This window comes from Parus major, chromosome 3 (genome assembly GCF_001522545.3).
Source record: "Parus major isolate Abel chromosome 3, Parus_major1.1, whole genome shotgun sequence".
Lineage (NCBI taxonomy): Eukaryota > Metazoa > Chordata > Aves > Passeriformes > Paridae > Parus > Parus major.
This window is the reverse complement of record NC_031770.1, coordinates 37,881,347-37,900,686: the sequence shown is the minus strand read 5'-3', so window position 1 is coordinate 37,900,686 and position 19,340 is coordinate 37,881,347. Positions and strand designations below refer to the sequence as shown.

The window sequence follows — 19,340 nt, the reverse complement described above, 5'->3', positions numbered from 1 at the left end:
GATCAGATATATCAGGAGGTGAAGTTAACTGGGGCAGGTCAAACACAAATAAGCCCTCGGTTGTAAGGAATGAAGTAAATCTCACCTTGCAATGTCTCCACAATGATTAAACAACTGCTGCAGACCTGCAGCTCTTACATTGCACACCATGGTTCACCTGTAGCCTGTTTGTGGTGGCAGGAAGGCTCCTCAGTGATCTCACTGTCTTCTCCCAAATAGCTTCCCTAGACTTTTTCCCTGGGGGTGCCCATGCCATGTCCTGCCCCTTTAGGCCACAGCTTCTGCACTTAGCTGTAACCTAGGGAAGGGAAGCACGAGGCAGGGGCATATCACAGCTGGCTGGAGCAGGGGCTGCCCCACAGGACCAACCTGGACATGCCACTGACACTGACAGTCTCTTCCCTCTCACTGAATAAATACATGAATGCATCAGTCTTCACAGGATAACCATTACCCAGGTAGAAAAACAGGTAAGTCCCATTACCCTCAGGACTTCTGCTCTCTGGTTGTTTCTCTTCCCCTTTGCTTGACCAGATGCTGTTCTCTGCCAGCCTCATTTCCAGAAGCAGCCCATGATAGAACAGCCACTGGTGCTGCTGGAAGCTGCTGGGAAGAGAGGTGTGGGAAGTGGGAGGCCTGTACCTACTCGCAGAGATCTGTGCTCTTCTTCAGAAGCTTGTGGGGATCATATTCCAGCTGTGAAGCTCTTACAACTTCTGTGGCATCCCCTGCATAGTCTCCTGTGGCTGGATGTGCTACATGGAAGAAATTCCCCACCCCACTCCACCGGCTGTACCTGTTCCAAGGATAGGCTGTCCCAGCTCGGGTGGTTGTGCTGTCCTTTTCAGTGACCTGCATTCACAGTGATTTGTGTCTGCCTGTAAATCTGCCACCTGTGCCTGGTGCCATCAGAGCTCTTCCAGGAAAGCCCCGTGCCATGGTCTCACTGCCCGATGCTGACCCTGTAAAGGGAGGCTGGGACAAACCAAACTGAGTCGTGCACTCTGCTGCAGGCAGGGCACCCCAGGGCTCTGCAGCCATCCCTGTGGATCAGCCAGGCTCTCCCACAGGGCAGCAGCGGGGATGGCCACTGGCCATGCAGGCAAGTCCTGTAGTGGGTTGTGCTCTGGTGTCATCCAGCAGAGCAGAGAAAAGCCACGACCACCCAAACAAATGCAAATCGACTGCATCAGCTGGGGGAAGACAAACATAAGGAAGAGGAACGGGGCATGCAGCAGCTCCTGGCGGGATCAGAAGCAGCACTGCTTTCACACACGTTTTGCTTAGCATAAAGGCTCCTCTGATGTTTCATGACTATCAAAGGCTTTGAAATTCACAGGAATTTCAAGGAAGGCAGAAGTTCATCTGAAATGAGAGAAAGATTATATTGTCCCTCCCACCATATTTCCAGCTTCCCAAGAATTTTCCTTTGAAGGCTCCACTGCTCCCAGAAATGTCTTTATGATGTTTTTTAAGTCATTTCCCATACAGGATCATCACTGCACAGCACAAGCAAATGGTAGAGGCTCAGAAAGAAACGTATGGGGCTGACAACTGAGGGTGTGGGCAAGCTTCAGCTTCTCAACAAAACCAAATCATCCTACCACAGTGTAGTAGCATTGGTTAGAGGCAAGGGTACCAGATGTCCCAGAGTGGAGGGAGAGCAGGGATTTCCTGAGCAGCTGTTTGACTGAGCAGTGCCTTACTGCTTCCATGCTGGCTAAAACAAGAATACAGATTTGAGCTATGGGAGAAATTGCACTTTTTCAAACTTTTTCTCTTAAGTACGAGACACTCCCATCTGGAAAAGAAAGCACCTGCTAACTGCCTGCAGTAAGGGAGAAGGGTCTCACAGAAAGGCATTTTAATTTCCAGCCCCCAGAAGGGCACTCCTCCACAGGTCCGCTCTGATATCTGACCACCAGGAAATAGATAAGCATGGGGCAGACTGCAGAAGCTGAGATGAAACTGCTCCTTTCCCTCTGATAAGAGTGAGCCGATATTGAACCTATTAGTCAGATTATGGTGGATCTGAATTTGTTTCCCCTTGAGCAGCAGCTACAGAGACAGAGCAGCTGGATTAAGTTTCACTTTCCTATGTAAAATGACTTAACAGAGTAGATAAAACTTAATATTTGTGAAGGCTCATGTGTTTCCCCAAGACTTGATCTCAATAATGTCTTATGAATGCCTTGCTGATTGTTTAATGAATTATTTTTCTTCCTCTCAGACTGCTAATAATAAATTATAAGTAGAAGGAATGTACAGACTGCTTGAAATAATTCCTTGAATATGAGTTCAGCTGCAGAATCTGTTTTGCCTTCCGCTACCGCTAAGCAAGTGCCTTTTGATGAGGATTTTGGGGCAGAGGAGCTCCTCCTGTTCTTGTGAAATAGGAAGGCCCTAGGGATCTGCAGAGCGATGAGTGAGCTGCATGGGTGAAGCTCAGCCTATCTGTGAAATACATGAGGTTTCAGCATAAACCAGCTGGCTGTGTGTGCACATTGTTGTACACCTTCCAGATGAACTTGGCAAAGCAGAGGGACGAGGGATAGAGGAGCTTCAGAGACAAAAAGGAGAGACAGTCCCATTTCAAGGCTGTGGAAAAGGACTCAGGATCTCACCATCTACCTTTACCCGTCGTGGGCTTTAAGAGACATTCAGCATGAGTCACATTCACCTCACACAAGTTTTGCTGTCTGAAGAGCTCACATCCAACCAAGCCACCTACATGGAGAGCCCAGGCAGATAACAGAGGAGGAGAAAAGTTCTTGTTTGTATCAGACTTCTCTTACAGGCTGAACTGCCCTTATTGCTGCCCACGTCCTGCAGCTGACGAGGAGCAGGAGCCTAGCTGAGAAGCCCAGATCAGAACTAGAGTCAGGCATCCCACTGCTGGTGCCAACAGCCACCCACCCACACAGGAATGTTATGTGGCTGTGTCTCTCCTAGAAGCTATTAACTAAGAGGGGTTTCCATATTAGTCATGAACTATATATACATATATACACTCTATAAAATATGTATGTATTATGGAGCATAATCCACAGATTATGAAAGTCTGCCCCTTAGCATAGTTCACCCTGGAGGTCTCATGGATAATTTCACACATTTCAGTGTTAAATAACAGTGAATCTCTATATCCATAGGCACAAAAAGGGATCAAACTCAGCTACCCCAGTTACTCTCAGCAACACTTTGCCCACAGGGGGAAAAACAGAGCACCAAAAGAGGAAAGTAAATGAAGGACAACATGAAAGACACAAGGTGCTAGGATGTCAGCTGCATTTATAAACTTCCATTATTAGCCTTCACCTTCATCCTTGCCTCTTCCAAATCAAAGTGCTTTCACTTTAAATAGTGCCATGCACTCAGGGGAAGCTGCTGGAAACATCCATCAGTACAGTTTTCTACATGCAGCCAAGCTAGACCATGCCCTGCATTCAAACCAGAGGCAAACAGGTCTTGTCATCCCCAACCACACATGGAGCTCAAAGCCAAGCAAGGTCACTGAGGACTTTGCACTCAAAGGAGCAGCCTTTTGAAGAGAGAGGACGGGCACCATCCCACCCTGCAGTGTGGGCACAGTGTAGAGCAGGGAGGAGAGGAGAGGCTGCTTGTGCTGTCCCCAGGAACAGAGACACATGGGCTGGGCTAAACCAGCAATAATCCCACGTGCTGCTCTGCCCAGTCGCTGCACACCGGCCCTGCTGTAGCTGGCCAGGCTGTTGTGCACGAGAGAGTGATGTGTGACAGAAATCTTCATGGCAAGGGGTAAGAAAATGTTTTTTAAATCAAAAACAATTATGCAGTTTTGGCAGGGAATGCCAAATACGGAAAACCCACTGAAAGCTTCCTAATTACTTGCACCAATTGTTTGGGCACACCACACATCCACAACAGCATTTATTCCACTGGTAAGGTCTGCAGTAAAACCAGCGTCCCAGGTTCTCCTCTGCCCAAAAGGCAGCCCTGAGGCACGCCAAGGCTGCAGGTTAGCTTGGAGTCTCAGTGAGGAAGCATGAGATGGGCAGGTCAGCACTTTCAGTATTGCTCATTAGAATGACTCACAGCTTGGATACAAAGCCAGGTAGACCAGGATTACTCACTGCTCCTTTCAGCTGATCAGAGCTCACCTCCTTCCAAAACCTGAGTTAGCAACTGTCACCTTTGCAGACTACAGGGTAACCAGACCTGCAGCAGGGCTCATTACCATCATTTAGGCTCATAAATCATCCTGTGGTGGAACACCACGGTGCTGCAGATGGGCCAGGAGGGATGCTCTGGCTTCTCTGCTCCATCTGCTTTCTCTATGACTCCCACAGCACCCACCAGCTGGTGGCACATCAGCTTTCCACCACCCTGTGGGAGAACTGCAGCTCCCTGCACAGGGAACAATCACTGTGTGGGTGGTCCCCAAGCTGGAGTCTGCCAGGCTTTAAGCCACTGCATAACTTTGCTTCAAAACAGCCATTTGTGTGAGCCAAGCCGTGGGTCTGCCCCAGAAGTCACCACAGTCATTTCAAGGGAAAGAAAGTTCTAAGTGTGAAAGAAAGACGTCTATGTCCTCAAAGACACATAGACACCTGCTGCTGAATGAAATCAAAGGTGAGGTGGGTTGCTTTGTTTTGTGGATTCCTCCCAGGCTGGCACCTGACCCTCAGAAATAGCACACACTGAGGACTGAACAGCAGAGCCCCAGGAAGGCTCTTATGTGTCATCCCAGGTCTTGCAAAGTGGCATGTTACAAACACCTGGGTATCCCAGTTCCTTTATCTCTGCTCTGGTAATGAATGTTTTGACCTTAGCTAGTCTTCCCCACCTCCTAATCTGTATAAACCCACCATTTCAGAGGCAGCATTTTTGGTGCTGCATTACTGACTCCTGCAACTTGGGCAAAATTGCTCCAGGAATCAAAAACTTGTAGGTCAACATTTATTAACTTTGTATTAAACTGTGCAGTCATTATTGCCCTTGTGTTTCACCACGCTCTTGGCAGTTACTACGAGCTCATTTGTACAAATACTGACCCATGTCTGTACTTTCATCACACTGGTTTACTGAAATAGCTCCCATATGGGAAATGCATTTTCATGGTTAGTCTTCTCTTTCCCCAGCTGCATTGCTTGCACATCTCCTTCTCCTTTGGTTGTCAGACCTGCATGGCACCAACCCACCGACCTCTCCTACGTTTGGCAGGGAGCTAAGGAGCATTTCCATATTTCTCCACATTGGTAACATCCTTATTCTTAGTGTTTGGGATGTTAGAAAACAGGTGGAGAAAGAGATTTCTACCAAAAATACATGCCTGTGTTCTTAAAAAAAATAAAAAATAAAAAAATATTGTGTTTCAGGCATTAATTCAGCCTCTAATTATTAGGGAGATGGCTAAGATAACCCTGTACCTAAAAGGCACTACAGCTGATCATTGAAAGATCATCTGGCTTTCCTGTAACAAGTCACAATAAAACAGCATATTTATAAGGATGCTTTCGGACAAACCAGTAAGGGGGAAGAGAGTGAGAGTGAAGGGGATAAAACATCTGACCAAAAATTATAATTAATCTGTGGAGGAGAAGATGACAACTTAGGAGATCCGAGAATGCTCATTTCACACTCATAACAATAGCACTGAACACTGCAGGTCTGCATTCAGGCCACCAAAAGAGAAATCTTGTGAAGCAAGCAGGTGGGGCTGATCTTAATGCAAGGAGGAAGCGTGTCTGAAGTTATCAATTTTCTTTTCAAAAAGATTCTTGCAGCAGGCAAGGATCAAGTAATTACTTTGCCCCTGTTCACAAGATATCTCAGAATAGTAACAGACCACACACCCAGGAGATGATTAAAGGAAGTCAAGGGTCAGGAACACAGAAAAGCTTGTGATACAGAAGAGAAGATTTGCATGGCCATTAATATTTCATGACTTACAAGCCATGTGGTTCAGAACAAATATCTGCACAATAAAGTAGAACTGTCTGCCATTGGGTTGCATATTTCAAGACATACCTGAGTCATAAAGGTATTATTTACATGCCTTTACCCACGAACAGAATACAAAACTGTCTGTTCCCGTAGGGGAACATGGAAAGCCTCTCTGAAGGCTCAGCAGGATATAAAGTGGGGCCTCTGCCCTCCACTAGACCTCTGCACAGAGTGAGTTTCAGCCTAAAAGCAAAGCATAAGTAGCATTTTTCATACTGCAGGCCTATTAGATTCGCTACAAAGGAAAAGAGCTGCTGCACTGTCAGTATGTCTCTTCAGCCTCTACTCCAACCCATGAAACAAAAGTGCTATTTATATGCAAGTGTACAGCTAGCAGTGCAGACAGGAGATATTGTATTCTCTGTCATTATTCCCATTTTAGGCACATCAAGGCTGGTAACTGAGTTTAAAAAACAAAACAAAATTCAAAAAAACCAAAACACCAAACCATAAATGACTACTTTTCTCCCAGTGAAAAGAACAAGATGTGTCAGGGGTTAAGCACAAGTATTTCGTCCTAGGATTTTGGCAATTACGCCTTGTGAGATTTCATTCTGGGAAAACAGAGTTTATTGTGGTGGCATAAGCAAGCCCTTTCCTCACAATCAAAGCTAGGAATTTTCCCTGCCTGCACTTGCCTGTATGTGGCTGGAATAAGCAAGTGGAGCGAGTGGAGCTGACTCACCAGCACAACCAGACTCTCCTGTTGCTGCCAGCCACCGATGGAACTTTTTTCCTGCCTTTGCACCTGGGCTCTCCCTTTCCCAAGCTGCTATAAGCAGTGAGGCTCCTGACTTGAAAGAAATGCTGAGAGCCAGAATGACATTGCTAAATCGCCCAAAGGAATTGCTCAGAGCAGGGAGGCATGTTAGCACTGCTTGTCAAAGCTGCTGCTTCTCTGAGTCTCACTCTGTGTGTGTGTGTGTATGTGAAGAAAAAGGTGAGAGGAAATGAGAAGTTGTGGGGAGGAAAAAAGAACTAAATAAAAAAGGCACTGCACCAGAATTGCAGCCACTGTTTTACTGACAAGAATAAAAGTCCTTGCTTGGGGAATTTATAGCCAAAATGAGTCTAATACCACAGGGCTTGATTGCCCTGATTGAGTGCTTTCCAAATTACTCACATGAGTAGCCCCACTGACTCTGTCTGAAGGATTCTTCCACATGCACAGTCTGGCTCACAGTGATTAGTGACAGCAAACTGCAAGGGGAAAGGCATGACAAGGGAGAAATTGCTCTAAGGCAACATTATTTACTGCTTCCCTCCCTCCTAAAAGGAATCAGGTGTTTTGACTATTTCATTCATTGGCTTCACCTCTGTTTTAAACCAGGTGCTTGCCAGAGTGGAAATTATTTATTTCAAGGTTCCTTCACACAGGGAAGTCTGAAGACAAATCCAGAGCAGGTCCTGCTTCCTAAACATAATTTAATAAGATCCTACTTCATAAATATAATTTATTATTATAAATTGTGTACCTCATTGTGATGTACATGACAACTAGTAAAACGCAGTTGTTTACTTCACCAAGATAAAGCTTTGGAAGAGTCTTGACTGAGGAGGTAAATTCCCACTTTTCCACCTTCCACTATACTGCTGTTGGCCAAAAGTGTTTGGTTGCCAGCTGTCTTGTGGTTGAGTGTGACCAGGTATAAAATGGTTATTGTTGGATTTTGCTGAGGTTAGTGATGTGGCTGATGAGGTGATTTTATTTTATATCTACCTGATAACCCTGGTTCTTACTTGAGAAACCCAAAGTTATCTCTCACAAGTGGCATTTATCTCTCTCCTTCCCCAGCAAATTGAAAGCTCACTGAAAAACCTGCATCCCAAATGTAACCATTCACAGCTACAGGCCTGAAGCTGTAAAAAACTGTTGTTCTTCCTTCAAAGTTAATTATTCTAAGGCATGTCAGTTCCAAAAGTTTTATGTTATGCTGAGAGTTATGAACAATGAGAACCTCACATAATTGCAGAGCAAATCTCACTTCTGCCAACCAGGTTTTCAATATAATCCCCTTTTTTTCTTGGTCCTCCCAGGTCTCAAGTGCTCTCAGTGCTCCTCACTTCTTACATTTCACTGGAGAAGAGACAAAGCAGTGCTGCTTCCTGCATCTCTGTCCCTTTGCTTCTCCTTGGACTTGCCAACCATGAAAAACATGAATGCAGCTCCATCTATCCCCAGTGAGTCTGCAGGACTCAGACTGCTATGAACACAATGAGAGAATACCAGGTTGAAAGGGATTGCAAGGACCATCTAGTCCAACCTTTTTTGGTAAGAGCAAGGTCTAGACATAGGGTAGTATACTGTCCAGCTGAACCTTAAAGGTGTCCTAAACTGGAGAGAGAATCTACCATTACTCTGGAGAGATTATTCCAATGGCTGCTGATCTCCTTGTAAAAAAATTTCCTCTTGTGCCCAACCAGAATCTTCCCAGCAGTAACTTGTACCAATCATTTCTTGGGATGGCTATCCCATGAGACAGCTCTATTGGAAGGTATCCACTCAGTGATCTGGTTTGAGACTAGGACTCAGCTGGGCTATGAGATTCTGGAAACTGTATCATGGGCTTGACTAAGTAAGAAGCCAAAGGTATTTTGTTTTGTTTTCATGCTTTATTCTTAAGCACATTCAAAATCGTGAGACACTTGGACATTGTGATGATACTGGAGTGCATTCAGCATTATACAGCTTGAGCACTCTACGATCTCAGATGTGGCCATCCACCACTTAAACTCTACTGGGTTTCTCCTGTTGACCTCATTTCACCGACAGGAAACTGAGGGACAAAGATTCAGAACAAGAGCACCAAAGCTACTTGAGTAAAAGAGTAGCTTTCTTCATGGATAGCTGGGGAATGCAAAAGGCAAAGTTACAGACATATGTGCTATGCATGTCAAAATGGGGAGAAACGTGCCTGAGAGAGATGGAGCCAAGCTGCCCAGCTGGTTCCTGTGGGTGTGGTGGAAAGATGGGGATTTATCAAACAGTGCTTTCCCTTCTGCACTCAGGCAGGTATATTGCCTTTGGGTACAAGGAGTTATCTTTTTGGATGATGTTGTTGCTAGAAACTGACAAAAGAAGATAAGGCAATGGTGTTTTCTTTTCTGAAAGACCATGAAAAAGATTATTTTGATGAAAACCTTGGTGACCACACTCCATATCTTGACATATCACTTAAGGTGATGGTGGTATTTTGTGGATTTGGCTGCAGGGGTCTTGCCCAAAACTGCACAAATCAGCAATGAAAGAAGCATCTGAAACCCAGGTGTTCCAAACATTAAATCTGTGCCCTCTGTATCAAAATAGTTCTCTTCCATCTGCTTGGAGTCACATGTATGTAAAACAGGCTTTCTACATAATGTCACACCTGAACATCCTGATCTAGACCTGACGTCTTGCTTGTTGTCTTTCTGTACCAAGAAAAACCTGTGCCACCTCACCATCCTAATGAAGGGAGAATTTGTCTATGAAATGCAAGACAGCACAGAAGGGGGCAGGGCAGAACCTTAGAATAAAAGAACAAGAAATTCAAATTAGGCTGAAGAAGGGAAAAATTTCCAACAGAGGAATTAACAAGCTTGTTTAAGATAACAGGAGATATGGTAAGCCAGTTCTTCAAGGACCGAGATAATTTCAATTTTCTTCACTTAAAATTCCAGCCTGCAGTCTCCGATGAACTTCTTGTCAACATGATACAGACTTGACACTGCTGCTCTTGTTTAGGGTTGTCTCCTCTTCTTGGTTCCTATAAAGTCCAGAGTAATTTTCAGTCATCTGTTCAAGACAGGGTTCAAAGCTCTGATATTACTGTTATTCTTTATCTTCTTTCAGTCCACATTGGTATACAGGTCCTATTTTCTCTCAGAAACAAAGCTGAAGATCTGCTTCATTCATTGCCTTTCAGGGAAAGAATCAAAACGGTCTCATCACTAAGGTTATATGGGAAAGTCACACAAGGGCATGCACGTAATGGCCTTGTGGCCCCCTCAGCAGTACTGGATCCACTCTTCACGAAAGATCATGAAAATGATCCAGATTAACTAGAGTAGTATGCATGTGAAGGCCTCCAGATTGCACCCATGTTAAAAACAAGACATGGAATTTGCCACAGCAATTAACATGCAGTAACATTTCTGAACTGGTAGTGATGTTTGAACTTTCAATGGTTAGCAGATAGGCTAACAAATAAACTGTGCACACAAATAAACTTCATCACACATTTACAATGTTTTACCCAATATCTGAGGTCAACATCTTAAAAAGGCTGGGCTCTATGAAAAAGCACATACACAGGAGTGATCTGCAGTTACCTTGTCATTCCACCTTCTCTGGAAACCATAACTGGAAAGGTGTAGACAACTAACAAGATAAATATTACACTAACATTTCACTGTGGGTTTCTAATACACACAATACAGACACTAAAACAGTGATCCCAGTATCTTTATCGTATATTAACACATTTCTGATAACAGTCTTGCTCACTCTAACCTGCCTTTTTACTGAAATAACTTCAATGTTAAAAAAAACCAACCCCCCTTTAAAACACTGCTTTGGGAGGCAGAGACTGTCATGGTAGTAAAAAGACTTGGATATAAAAGATGGGGCTTCATTTTCACAAGAGTATGAAAGCAAGCCAGAATCAACACTTAACACTTGTTTGCTCAATGACTGACCTATGGCAAGGTCACTCTCAGTGAACTGAAAATCTATAGAGTTCATTCTAAAAAAGTCCCACAAGCAAAAAGAATTACTCTGCATAGCATCTGGTACATATAAGGTGCTTACAAACACATGAACTTTAGAGAAAACACCTTCATTTTCTGATAAGTTGCTGAAATGATGCAGTTTTGAGGTGTGACACTATTTGATGGTTTTTTTCCTTGAACCTCACCTCTCAGTTTATCCAGCTTGTTCTTCAAAGTAGTAATCTTATTTACTGCTGAAGATGAAAACACTTTGAAAATACTGTGACAGAAATTAAAAAGGACAAATACATGCTATGCTACTTCGTGGAAAAAAAAAAACCAAAAAACGCCAAACTTTTTAGGGAGTTACTGATTATTTGTGATTGCTAATTTTTTGAGTTCAACTCAACAGGAACTGCCTGTCAATTGTCTACTTTTAACTGTTTGAGAACTTCACAGGGTCACCAAGAAAACAGTAGGATAAAGTCTCTTTTTATTTTTGCTGGTAGACCTGAATGCCAGCATGAAAGTAATTTCTGACACTGCACTTTGTACTCTTTGCTATGAATGTCTCTCGTTATTTTGACACTGATAATGGTCAAGTTTGTGTTGCCTCAAGGGAACTACAGTAACTGTAGTAACACAACGAAGAGCAATCTAGAGATGCCTGGCCATCCCTTGTAAACATACCAAAACACACAGACAGTGTTGGTAGAATGGTGTTAAAAGTCCACTGATAAAATATTTGTAGTCTTTAAACTCCACATCTAGCTTTAACTTGTAGACCTATAAACACAATTCCTAACATGAACGTGACTACAAACAGGTATTACTGACTTGGTTCAAGAGGTAAGGAACAAATACAATTCTGCTCTCCGGGGATCCGGATGGATGAAGGAGGGGGATTGCACAGTGCAGCCAGAGACAGCACAGAAGCAAGGCTGTGCCCACACTCCAGGCCAGGACTGCAGGGTACAGGTAGCTGGCACTCAACAGCAAATATGACAACGGCTGCTTTACCTGCTCACGTGGCACATGCCAAACAGCATTCCTACATTCTGTAAACTTCTAAAACTACAGCTAGCTCACATACAACTGTATGCCACTGCTTTGGTGAGACTCATCAGGAAAGGCGTCTTCAAAGACTGACTATGCCAAACTTTTCATCCTTGCCAGGTGTGCAGAAGTGTACCTGAACACTGGTGTTTAGCCTCCTCTCCCCTACTCTACCAGACTTCTAAAGATGTCACACTTAACCTTCTCTTACTTCTTCACTAACCTTCCTTCACTTACTTCTGAAGCAAAGAGTTTTTTATTTAAGCAATGTGAAGTAGAAGGAATTTTTATCAAAGAACACCTTGGCAAAGAAATTGTCCTTTTAACTAAAACTAGGCATCATGACATAAATATTAAGGAAAATGTAGAACACCATCTTCTAGTGCTTCTCCAAAAGTGTGTTTCTTGCTAGGTTCACACTAGGTGGGGTGGCAGATATCTTCATTTTCTACAGTAACCAGAAACTATAACCAGAAACCCCTAACCAGTGTGTTAAAGTTACAGTAAAGTAGTACCTCTCTTTCTTATTTGCTCTGAACAATTGTAACAGTTATCCCTACAAAAGTACATTATCACCAGAATCATGTGGTTATCTCTGTGGAATTTATAGTTTGTGCATCCACAAACCCATATGCAAAAAATGTACTGTATGTTTACGATATATAATGCGTACTTCCTTCATTTACAAACAGCATATGCAGTAAGAAAACCTTAAGCAAAATACACCCTGATAATCGGACGACCATGAAAGTTTAAGCCTCTCCAACAATTAACATCTTTTATAACCCTGCTAGAAGCATTAATGAAAATTTAAGTGTGAAAAATGTACATTCTTTATTCTGCTGCTTAGATACAGAATAAAATTTAACTTTTCAGAAAATAAAACTATAGCTACAGCTTTGAGAGCTGTCAGTTTTCTTTTGAGGATAAAGTACATGCACTTTTTCCAGTTACTTTATTGCACATAATGTACAGTCATAAATGGTGTTTATTTACATGTGTTTTGGCAACGTCCATGTTTGCTTTTCCCCTCAGAATACATTATTTTGCACAAACAAAACCTTAAATGTTTCACACAAACTGCCATAATACAAGTCAAAGCATATATGTCGCTTTATTGTTGCTGTATTTTCAATTAATTCTAAGTTTCAGATCTGTTAAACTTTGCCTTGGGAGGCAGACTCCTCCCAGTTAGTCTGTTGTCAAAGACGGACACCCGAACTGCAGGCACCAAGAAATTAGGACTGCAGCCTGCTGTGCCTAAGCCCCAGCCCCTATGCACCACCTGCAATTAGTGCGCAGGCACAGAGAAGGAAGAGCACTGTACTTTCGTTAACCAGTTTGATTCAACATTGATTACCACGTGTTAATGTTATGGGTCATGTGTTATTGGGACAGTATTCCATTAACAGTGTTTAAGAAAAGTGTATCAAACGTATTAAAACAAAACAGAAATTCCAGGAACAATTATATACTTCCAGCCCTAGGAATGTGTTATTCTGTTCTGTTGAATGTGCTATTTCTGATAACTGGTATTTTTATCCAGACACAAAGAACTGTTTCATATACTCATGTTTCCTCCAAGTTAATTTCTTAAAACACACTTCAATGTTTCCCTATATTTTCAGGGCAGAAAACCTTTTAGTGGTCCCCCTCATGGAGTATAATCTGGCAATAAACCTTTTGCTACATGTAAATTTTTGACACACTTTTAAGAGGTATGTTCAAATAAAAGATCAGTATTGTCAGTACACTGAACATATGCTCATTAAAAATATCTGAAGGATGTTCTTGAAGGCACTTTATAATGTGCACAAAAATACTCTTGGAGAAACCAAATTTATTGTACTTTGGTACAGCACTTAAGATGTGAATAGCATTGCTCAGCATTTGCTGTGAAAGGCTAGATTATATTTTTGCTTATATTCTGATCTACCAAAAAAAAAAAAAAAGTATCATAAGATAAATCCCACTTTACTGGATCAAAGAGCAATTATCTAATTGTCTTGAATGTATGATCTTTCAAATGTTAAGACAATTTAACCTCAGAATAAGAAAGAAAAAGAAACTAACTTCAGTGATTTAGCTATACTGAAGTCATCCTCAAATTCGGTTCTAGGAGTTCATATCCTTTCCTCTAAGTGGGCAAAGAATAAAACAGTTAAATTTTCAGACAGGCACTCAGATAAATTGAGAAATGCCTTTGGTGGACAACAGTAATGAATATATTATTTTGATTTTAGAGTTTTCCTATTTTTTTCTGTCCTTCAGTTTTAAAGTACTACAAAATTTACAGCAACTTCAACTACTGCATATACTGGAGAATGAGATGAAAATGCACTGTGGACAAAGTATAACAGTAGTTTAATATCTATTGATAAAAATACAAAATAATAAAAATATTACAGAAAAGCAGTAGTTCTGGTAACAGAAGTGTTCTTTAATGTAAAACATTAAAGTTTTGTTCCATATGAACAGTTTCACCTATACTGGACAGAGTACTTCACCAAACTACATGTGCACCTCTGATAAAATTCTTTAAGAATATAAATTATTTGCTCTATAAAGACACTTGTTCCATTACCCAGCCAAAAGGTCCTGATATTATCTGTTGTAAATATTTAATATTCTTATCATCTGCCTGTGGCTGAGTTTTAGGATAGCAACATAATCTGTTAAATTAAAAAGAAAATTCTGCACAAGTGAAACTATTCAAATTAAATTGGCATTTCAGCTCTACCTAAAATTTTTGTAAAACAAAGACCTACATGCCATTAGAAAATTAACAAACATCATCAAAGCTAGACTATTTTTCTCCATAAAATAAAGATGCATAATATTTTAATTACTAGCAATACTGTGAGAACTCTATTTATATTGCATGTATTTCAAGATAAATAGTTTGAAAGTCATAAATTAAAGGAGGAATTTGAACAGATTCCGATTCCTCATCTGGATTTTTACTATCTACAGGAAAAAAATGGACTTTCAGGAAGAAAACGGTTGACACCTGAAAAGTTATCTACACTATGGGTCTCCCTCGACGTTAGCGGTAATTACTGCCGACTCAAGGTTACAAATCTAGAACTACCTGGGAAATGTAAAGCAGCCTCAGACAGTGTAGTTCTAAGAAAGGGGAAACGTATCTGTAAAAATACTTGCATAGATGTACACTCAAAACAGCATTTTCACCATCTCAATTCCCTGCATTCATGTTGCTCCAGTCATCTACAGGGATAAAGATGACAAAAAGGCAGCTCTGGAATTTGAAATGGATGTTGCTTGGTAATTTAGTGAAAAGTGTATTTTTGTACTTTCTGCAGTCATTAGGAAAAGATCCAGTTTGACCTTTGGCTTACAGAAGTTGTACTCCCCTGAGCTAGGCAATACTGACAGACTACAGCAGAAGTACCAAAAAAAAAAAAAAGTTACTTGAAATAGCGTGGCATAAATAAGGCACTTTAGCCAAAGGAAACCCCCAGGTTTTGTGTTTCAATATACAGCAATTCTATCCAGAAATATTCTGTGCTTAGAAATGTCACATGATGCAACAGTGAATCAGGTGCCAAAACCAACAAATCACAAATTACCGTGCCATTAACTGCAACCTCTGAATGGTTCAACAAAGAATCAAACTGGTTTCTGTACACCGTCACAATTTACCAATACACTGGCATCTTTTGCTCTTTTGCTGTGAGCCAACAGTAATTATTTTAGAGAAAGAAAAAGAAAGTGTGGAATTAGTAATGCAGATGCTGAAAGGCAAGTGGCAAGACTCTACAAGAAGAATGCCTCAAAAAATGCTACTTTGTTCCCATTTCTACTGGCACCCATTCGCCAAGGTAAAAGGCCAGAATGACCAAAGCCAACTTAACAGTAGTGTGCAGAATGTCAGCTGACAAACAACATAAAAACAAGTCACGTTGTGTTATCTGTGGTCACGTTCTTCAGGGTTAGTCCAGTAACTCAAGACTTTACATTCTTCCGTCTTTATTTGTTTATTTTAATTAAACATGTAATGGTTAATAAACAGACATAGTCCAGAGTTAGTAGGTTGGTATTATAACATTTATTAAAATAATGCTATGGGTTAATAGAAACAGCAAAGAACCAAAGAATTAAAATGCAAGCTATGTAAAAACCCAACTAAAACCCAAATATGTCTAATGTATTCATCCAGTAGCTAACTAAAAGCCCAAGAAAGACAACACTCCCAATATAATAAAGTACTGCAAAACAATTGGCAATTTTTCAGTTATCAAAATTGTGGGTTTTGCATTTTGTATCCTTTTTTCTCAATCAGGAAAAAAATTCTTTTGAATGTTATATAACATACATATAAAACAAGATAGAAAAATACATTATAAACTTGTAACAATGGCTGTAAATACATTATCTTACATGTTTCTCATAGGCAATAGGTTGGTTATGGTACATACATAGCATGAAACTACTAAGATAATAAAGAATAGACAAATACATGTCATCTGTACGGTTACATACAAGCGACACTCCCATCTACCCACTCTAAAAAAATTACATAATACTGTCAGAAAGAAGTCTTAAAACTACTTATTTTAATAAAGAAAAAGTCATTAAAGAATGATAATACTGAGAACCAAGGCATTCAGAGATTTCAAAAGTCATGCTTTTTTTTTAAGTTGATCCAAAATTTTGTCAACTAAGTTTTCAGAAGTTTGTTCAGAGCAAACATTACTTTCACATGTCACACATCTATTCCATACACTTCCCCTCCCCCCCAGTAAAAGACCTTTGATAAATGTCTAAAATGTCCAGGTTTTATCATAGTTGAGATGAAACTGGATCAAATACTGGTATTGTTTTAGCAAATCTCTCTTCAAATGTTCGAGTGTCGCAAGTTTATTCAACCAACCAACCAAAATAAAATCAAAATGGCACAGCATATACTGTAAATAAAATCAACACAACTGTATGTGTAACAGGAAGACAAAGCCGGTGGCACAATAAACAAAATTCTAGCTGAATACGAAAGGATGAATGTCTATTGCATAGTAAATAAACTGATAATTATTTCCAGGTGAGACAAGATGTTAGATGAGGTCACCATGCAGGTGCTTAAAAATGTAAGCCCTCTTAGCTTACTATTGACCTTTCATTTGGAAGCTGTGAAGATTTGCAGGAGGAGAATAAGTTGACAAGAGGGGAATAAAATTATCACCTGATATTTGCCAAGTTTAGTACTGAGCCCCACAAAGTAATACTTAATGTTTTCAGAATTAAATACTGTGCGTTCCACAGCTTCAGCTCTTGCAATTGCCCAGCTATTTGAACCTCATGTGGAAACAAGGGTTAAAAATAAGGTATAGCTGGACTTCAAATGGCTGAAGTCCCTCTCCTGCTTATCTTTTGAAGAAAAGCCAATGGGCCAGACCTAACAATAATCAAAGACGAGCTGAAAAGTAAGTAGCTTCCATGCTTTTTTCCACTGCAGGAGCTGTTCCTGGAAACTGGGGACGTGCTCAGTCACTGACTGAAAACTCGCTAAGCACTTTCAGTTTCATTATCCGCAGAGCATCCATTTTCTGGGTGATGCCGAAGCCTACTACAGCTGATGTAATATTTATTTCAAGCGAGATCAAGAAAACTCCTCTCCATCCCTGAACAAAAATGACATACCTTCCAGCTCTACAAACATTTGTCAGCTAATAATCTCCTTTAGCATGAGACAGTCTGTATCACAGAACCCTTTGGTTTACGTTGCACAAGTACGGCATTTGCTATGATTTAAAAAGTAGAGTGGTTGAAATAATAATGGGCTGGTTTGATGAAAACTTAGCAAATACTTCACTTAATGAGATTTTGGCAAAGTCACATCACACTAGTATGGCAAAAATCAGGTAATTAATATGGTCAACTCATCATTTGTCTTCCCTCACAGCTTCTTTCACATACTGGGCGACTGAGTGGCATGCAGTAACTTGTCTGAGGGAGAAGCTGATTATACGAGACATTTGACTAAATGACCATGAAGAAAATAAGGCACTTCCTTTTCTTTAGACTTATTCCAATACTTAGAAAATAAAAAAGAAAGACTAAAAGGCTCTTTTGGTCTTTTGTTTCTTGACAACCACCAGAAAAAATCATTTAATGAAATAAAGGGTTTCTTTGTTCTTTTTTTCTTTTTTTATAACACTTGAAAGTATAAAATGCTACATTTCCAAAAATATATTTTTTTTTTCTGCACCAGCACCCTTGTATAGTAAAAGTATCTACTTTTTTGTTCATTTTGTTTCAATGCACTACACTTTATCTACATTTTCATTACATGTATACAGCAAATAGGCAAGCATGGCTTTTACATCCTTAATGAAATTTTTCTATACAGGGAGGTTTAAAAAAAATATTTGAACAGTTTGCCCAGTAATGTGACACATAATGCATGTACCTTGTTCTCATGTAATCTTCCAAGGAGATTAAAATATGATTAAAACAATTTAAACTTGTATTTCACTTTAATAGTGTTTCTGTTTTGTTCTCTGCATTAATGTAGTTCTGAAAAGTCATCGTAATCTGCATTTCACGGCACACTTCCTTTAAAACGTCCAATTTGGCAGGCAATAGAAAAAAGGCTGCAACATCTGCCCTTTGAGGGCTCTGGTAGTGACTAAACAGCGTATCAAATTTTGAATACTTTTTGGAATCCCTTCCCCAATGACATCCCTGACCAAAGGTTCATGCATGATGCATCATCACACAGTACATTCAGAGAGAGCTTTGACTTTTTTTTTTTTTCTTTTTTTTTCTTTTTTTTTTTTTTCTGAGAAGAAAAATATTCCTAGAAGTCTCTCACAGTAACTGCCTCTGTCATCGGGTAGTTAAGGGACATCTGTCTCCATCTCGTGCGAGGCCTCCTTACCGTTCGCTTGGGGCAGGACACTAGAGGATGATCAGTGCGGAGGGATGAGTTGGACCTTATTGCTTTACTACTATTCAGTGCAGGTTCTAGAACCACTTTCACCCAAACAGGAGAACAACAAAAAGCGGAGTTGGAGGACAACAATTTCTTTGTCTGTTTTGTTAGATGGTAAGACGAACGGACAAGTGCCCCAGCTCGCTGCACTGAAGACAGGCAAGCAAAGGCGTTTACCAGTTAACTGATCAGCAGGCAGGCATGGTCAGGTCATCATTGGGTGAAGAGTTCAGAGGTCAGAAGGTCATAGGTTAGTTGCCGGTGGCGGCTGGGTGGTTAGAAACAAAAAAAAAATAAAATAAAAAAACAAAAAAAACAAAACAAAACAAAAAAAAATAAAAAAAAAAAAAAGAAAGAAAAGATAGAGAAGAGATTAGTTCCAGCTAGTGACGGCTTAATGACAACATGAAAACTAATCACAACTAATAAAAAAAACAAGCATGTTTATTTCTGACATACTGATCGACACCATCTACAGAATGCAATAAAATCATGACAGCCCTCCATCATGATTTGGACACGTGAAGGAGAAGCCCACTCCCACAAAACCGGTTAACAGGAGAAATAGAGATAAAATATGACTAACGACTAATGGTTAGTAGCAGTCGATGAAAGAAATTGGAAAACAAAAAACAATGAACAGTTTTCTGAACTGGGTAGA

General features: G+C 40.6%; 1 protein-coding gene across 8 annotated transcripts in view; it reads right to left on the bottom strand.

The window, feature by feature from the left end:
* Positions 1-13,880: 13,880 nt before the first annotated feature.
* The window catches only part of QKI (QKI, KH domain containing RNA binding), a 147,758-nt gene continuing 142,298 nt past the window's right edge, over positions 13,881-19,340 (bottom strand). For all 8 annotated transcript variants that reach the window (XR_001520275.3, XM_033512643.1, XM_033512645.1 and 5 more), the window contains one exon: positions 13,881-18,947. Coding sequence is in view for 4 of the 8 variants with exons in the window: in XM_015621076.3 (XP_015476562.1) it covers positions 18,931-18,947 (17 nt within the window). In the remaining 4 variants the exon portion in view is untranslated. The remainder of the gene's footprint in view (positions 18,948-19,340) is intronic.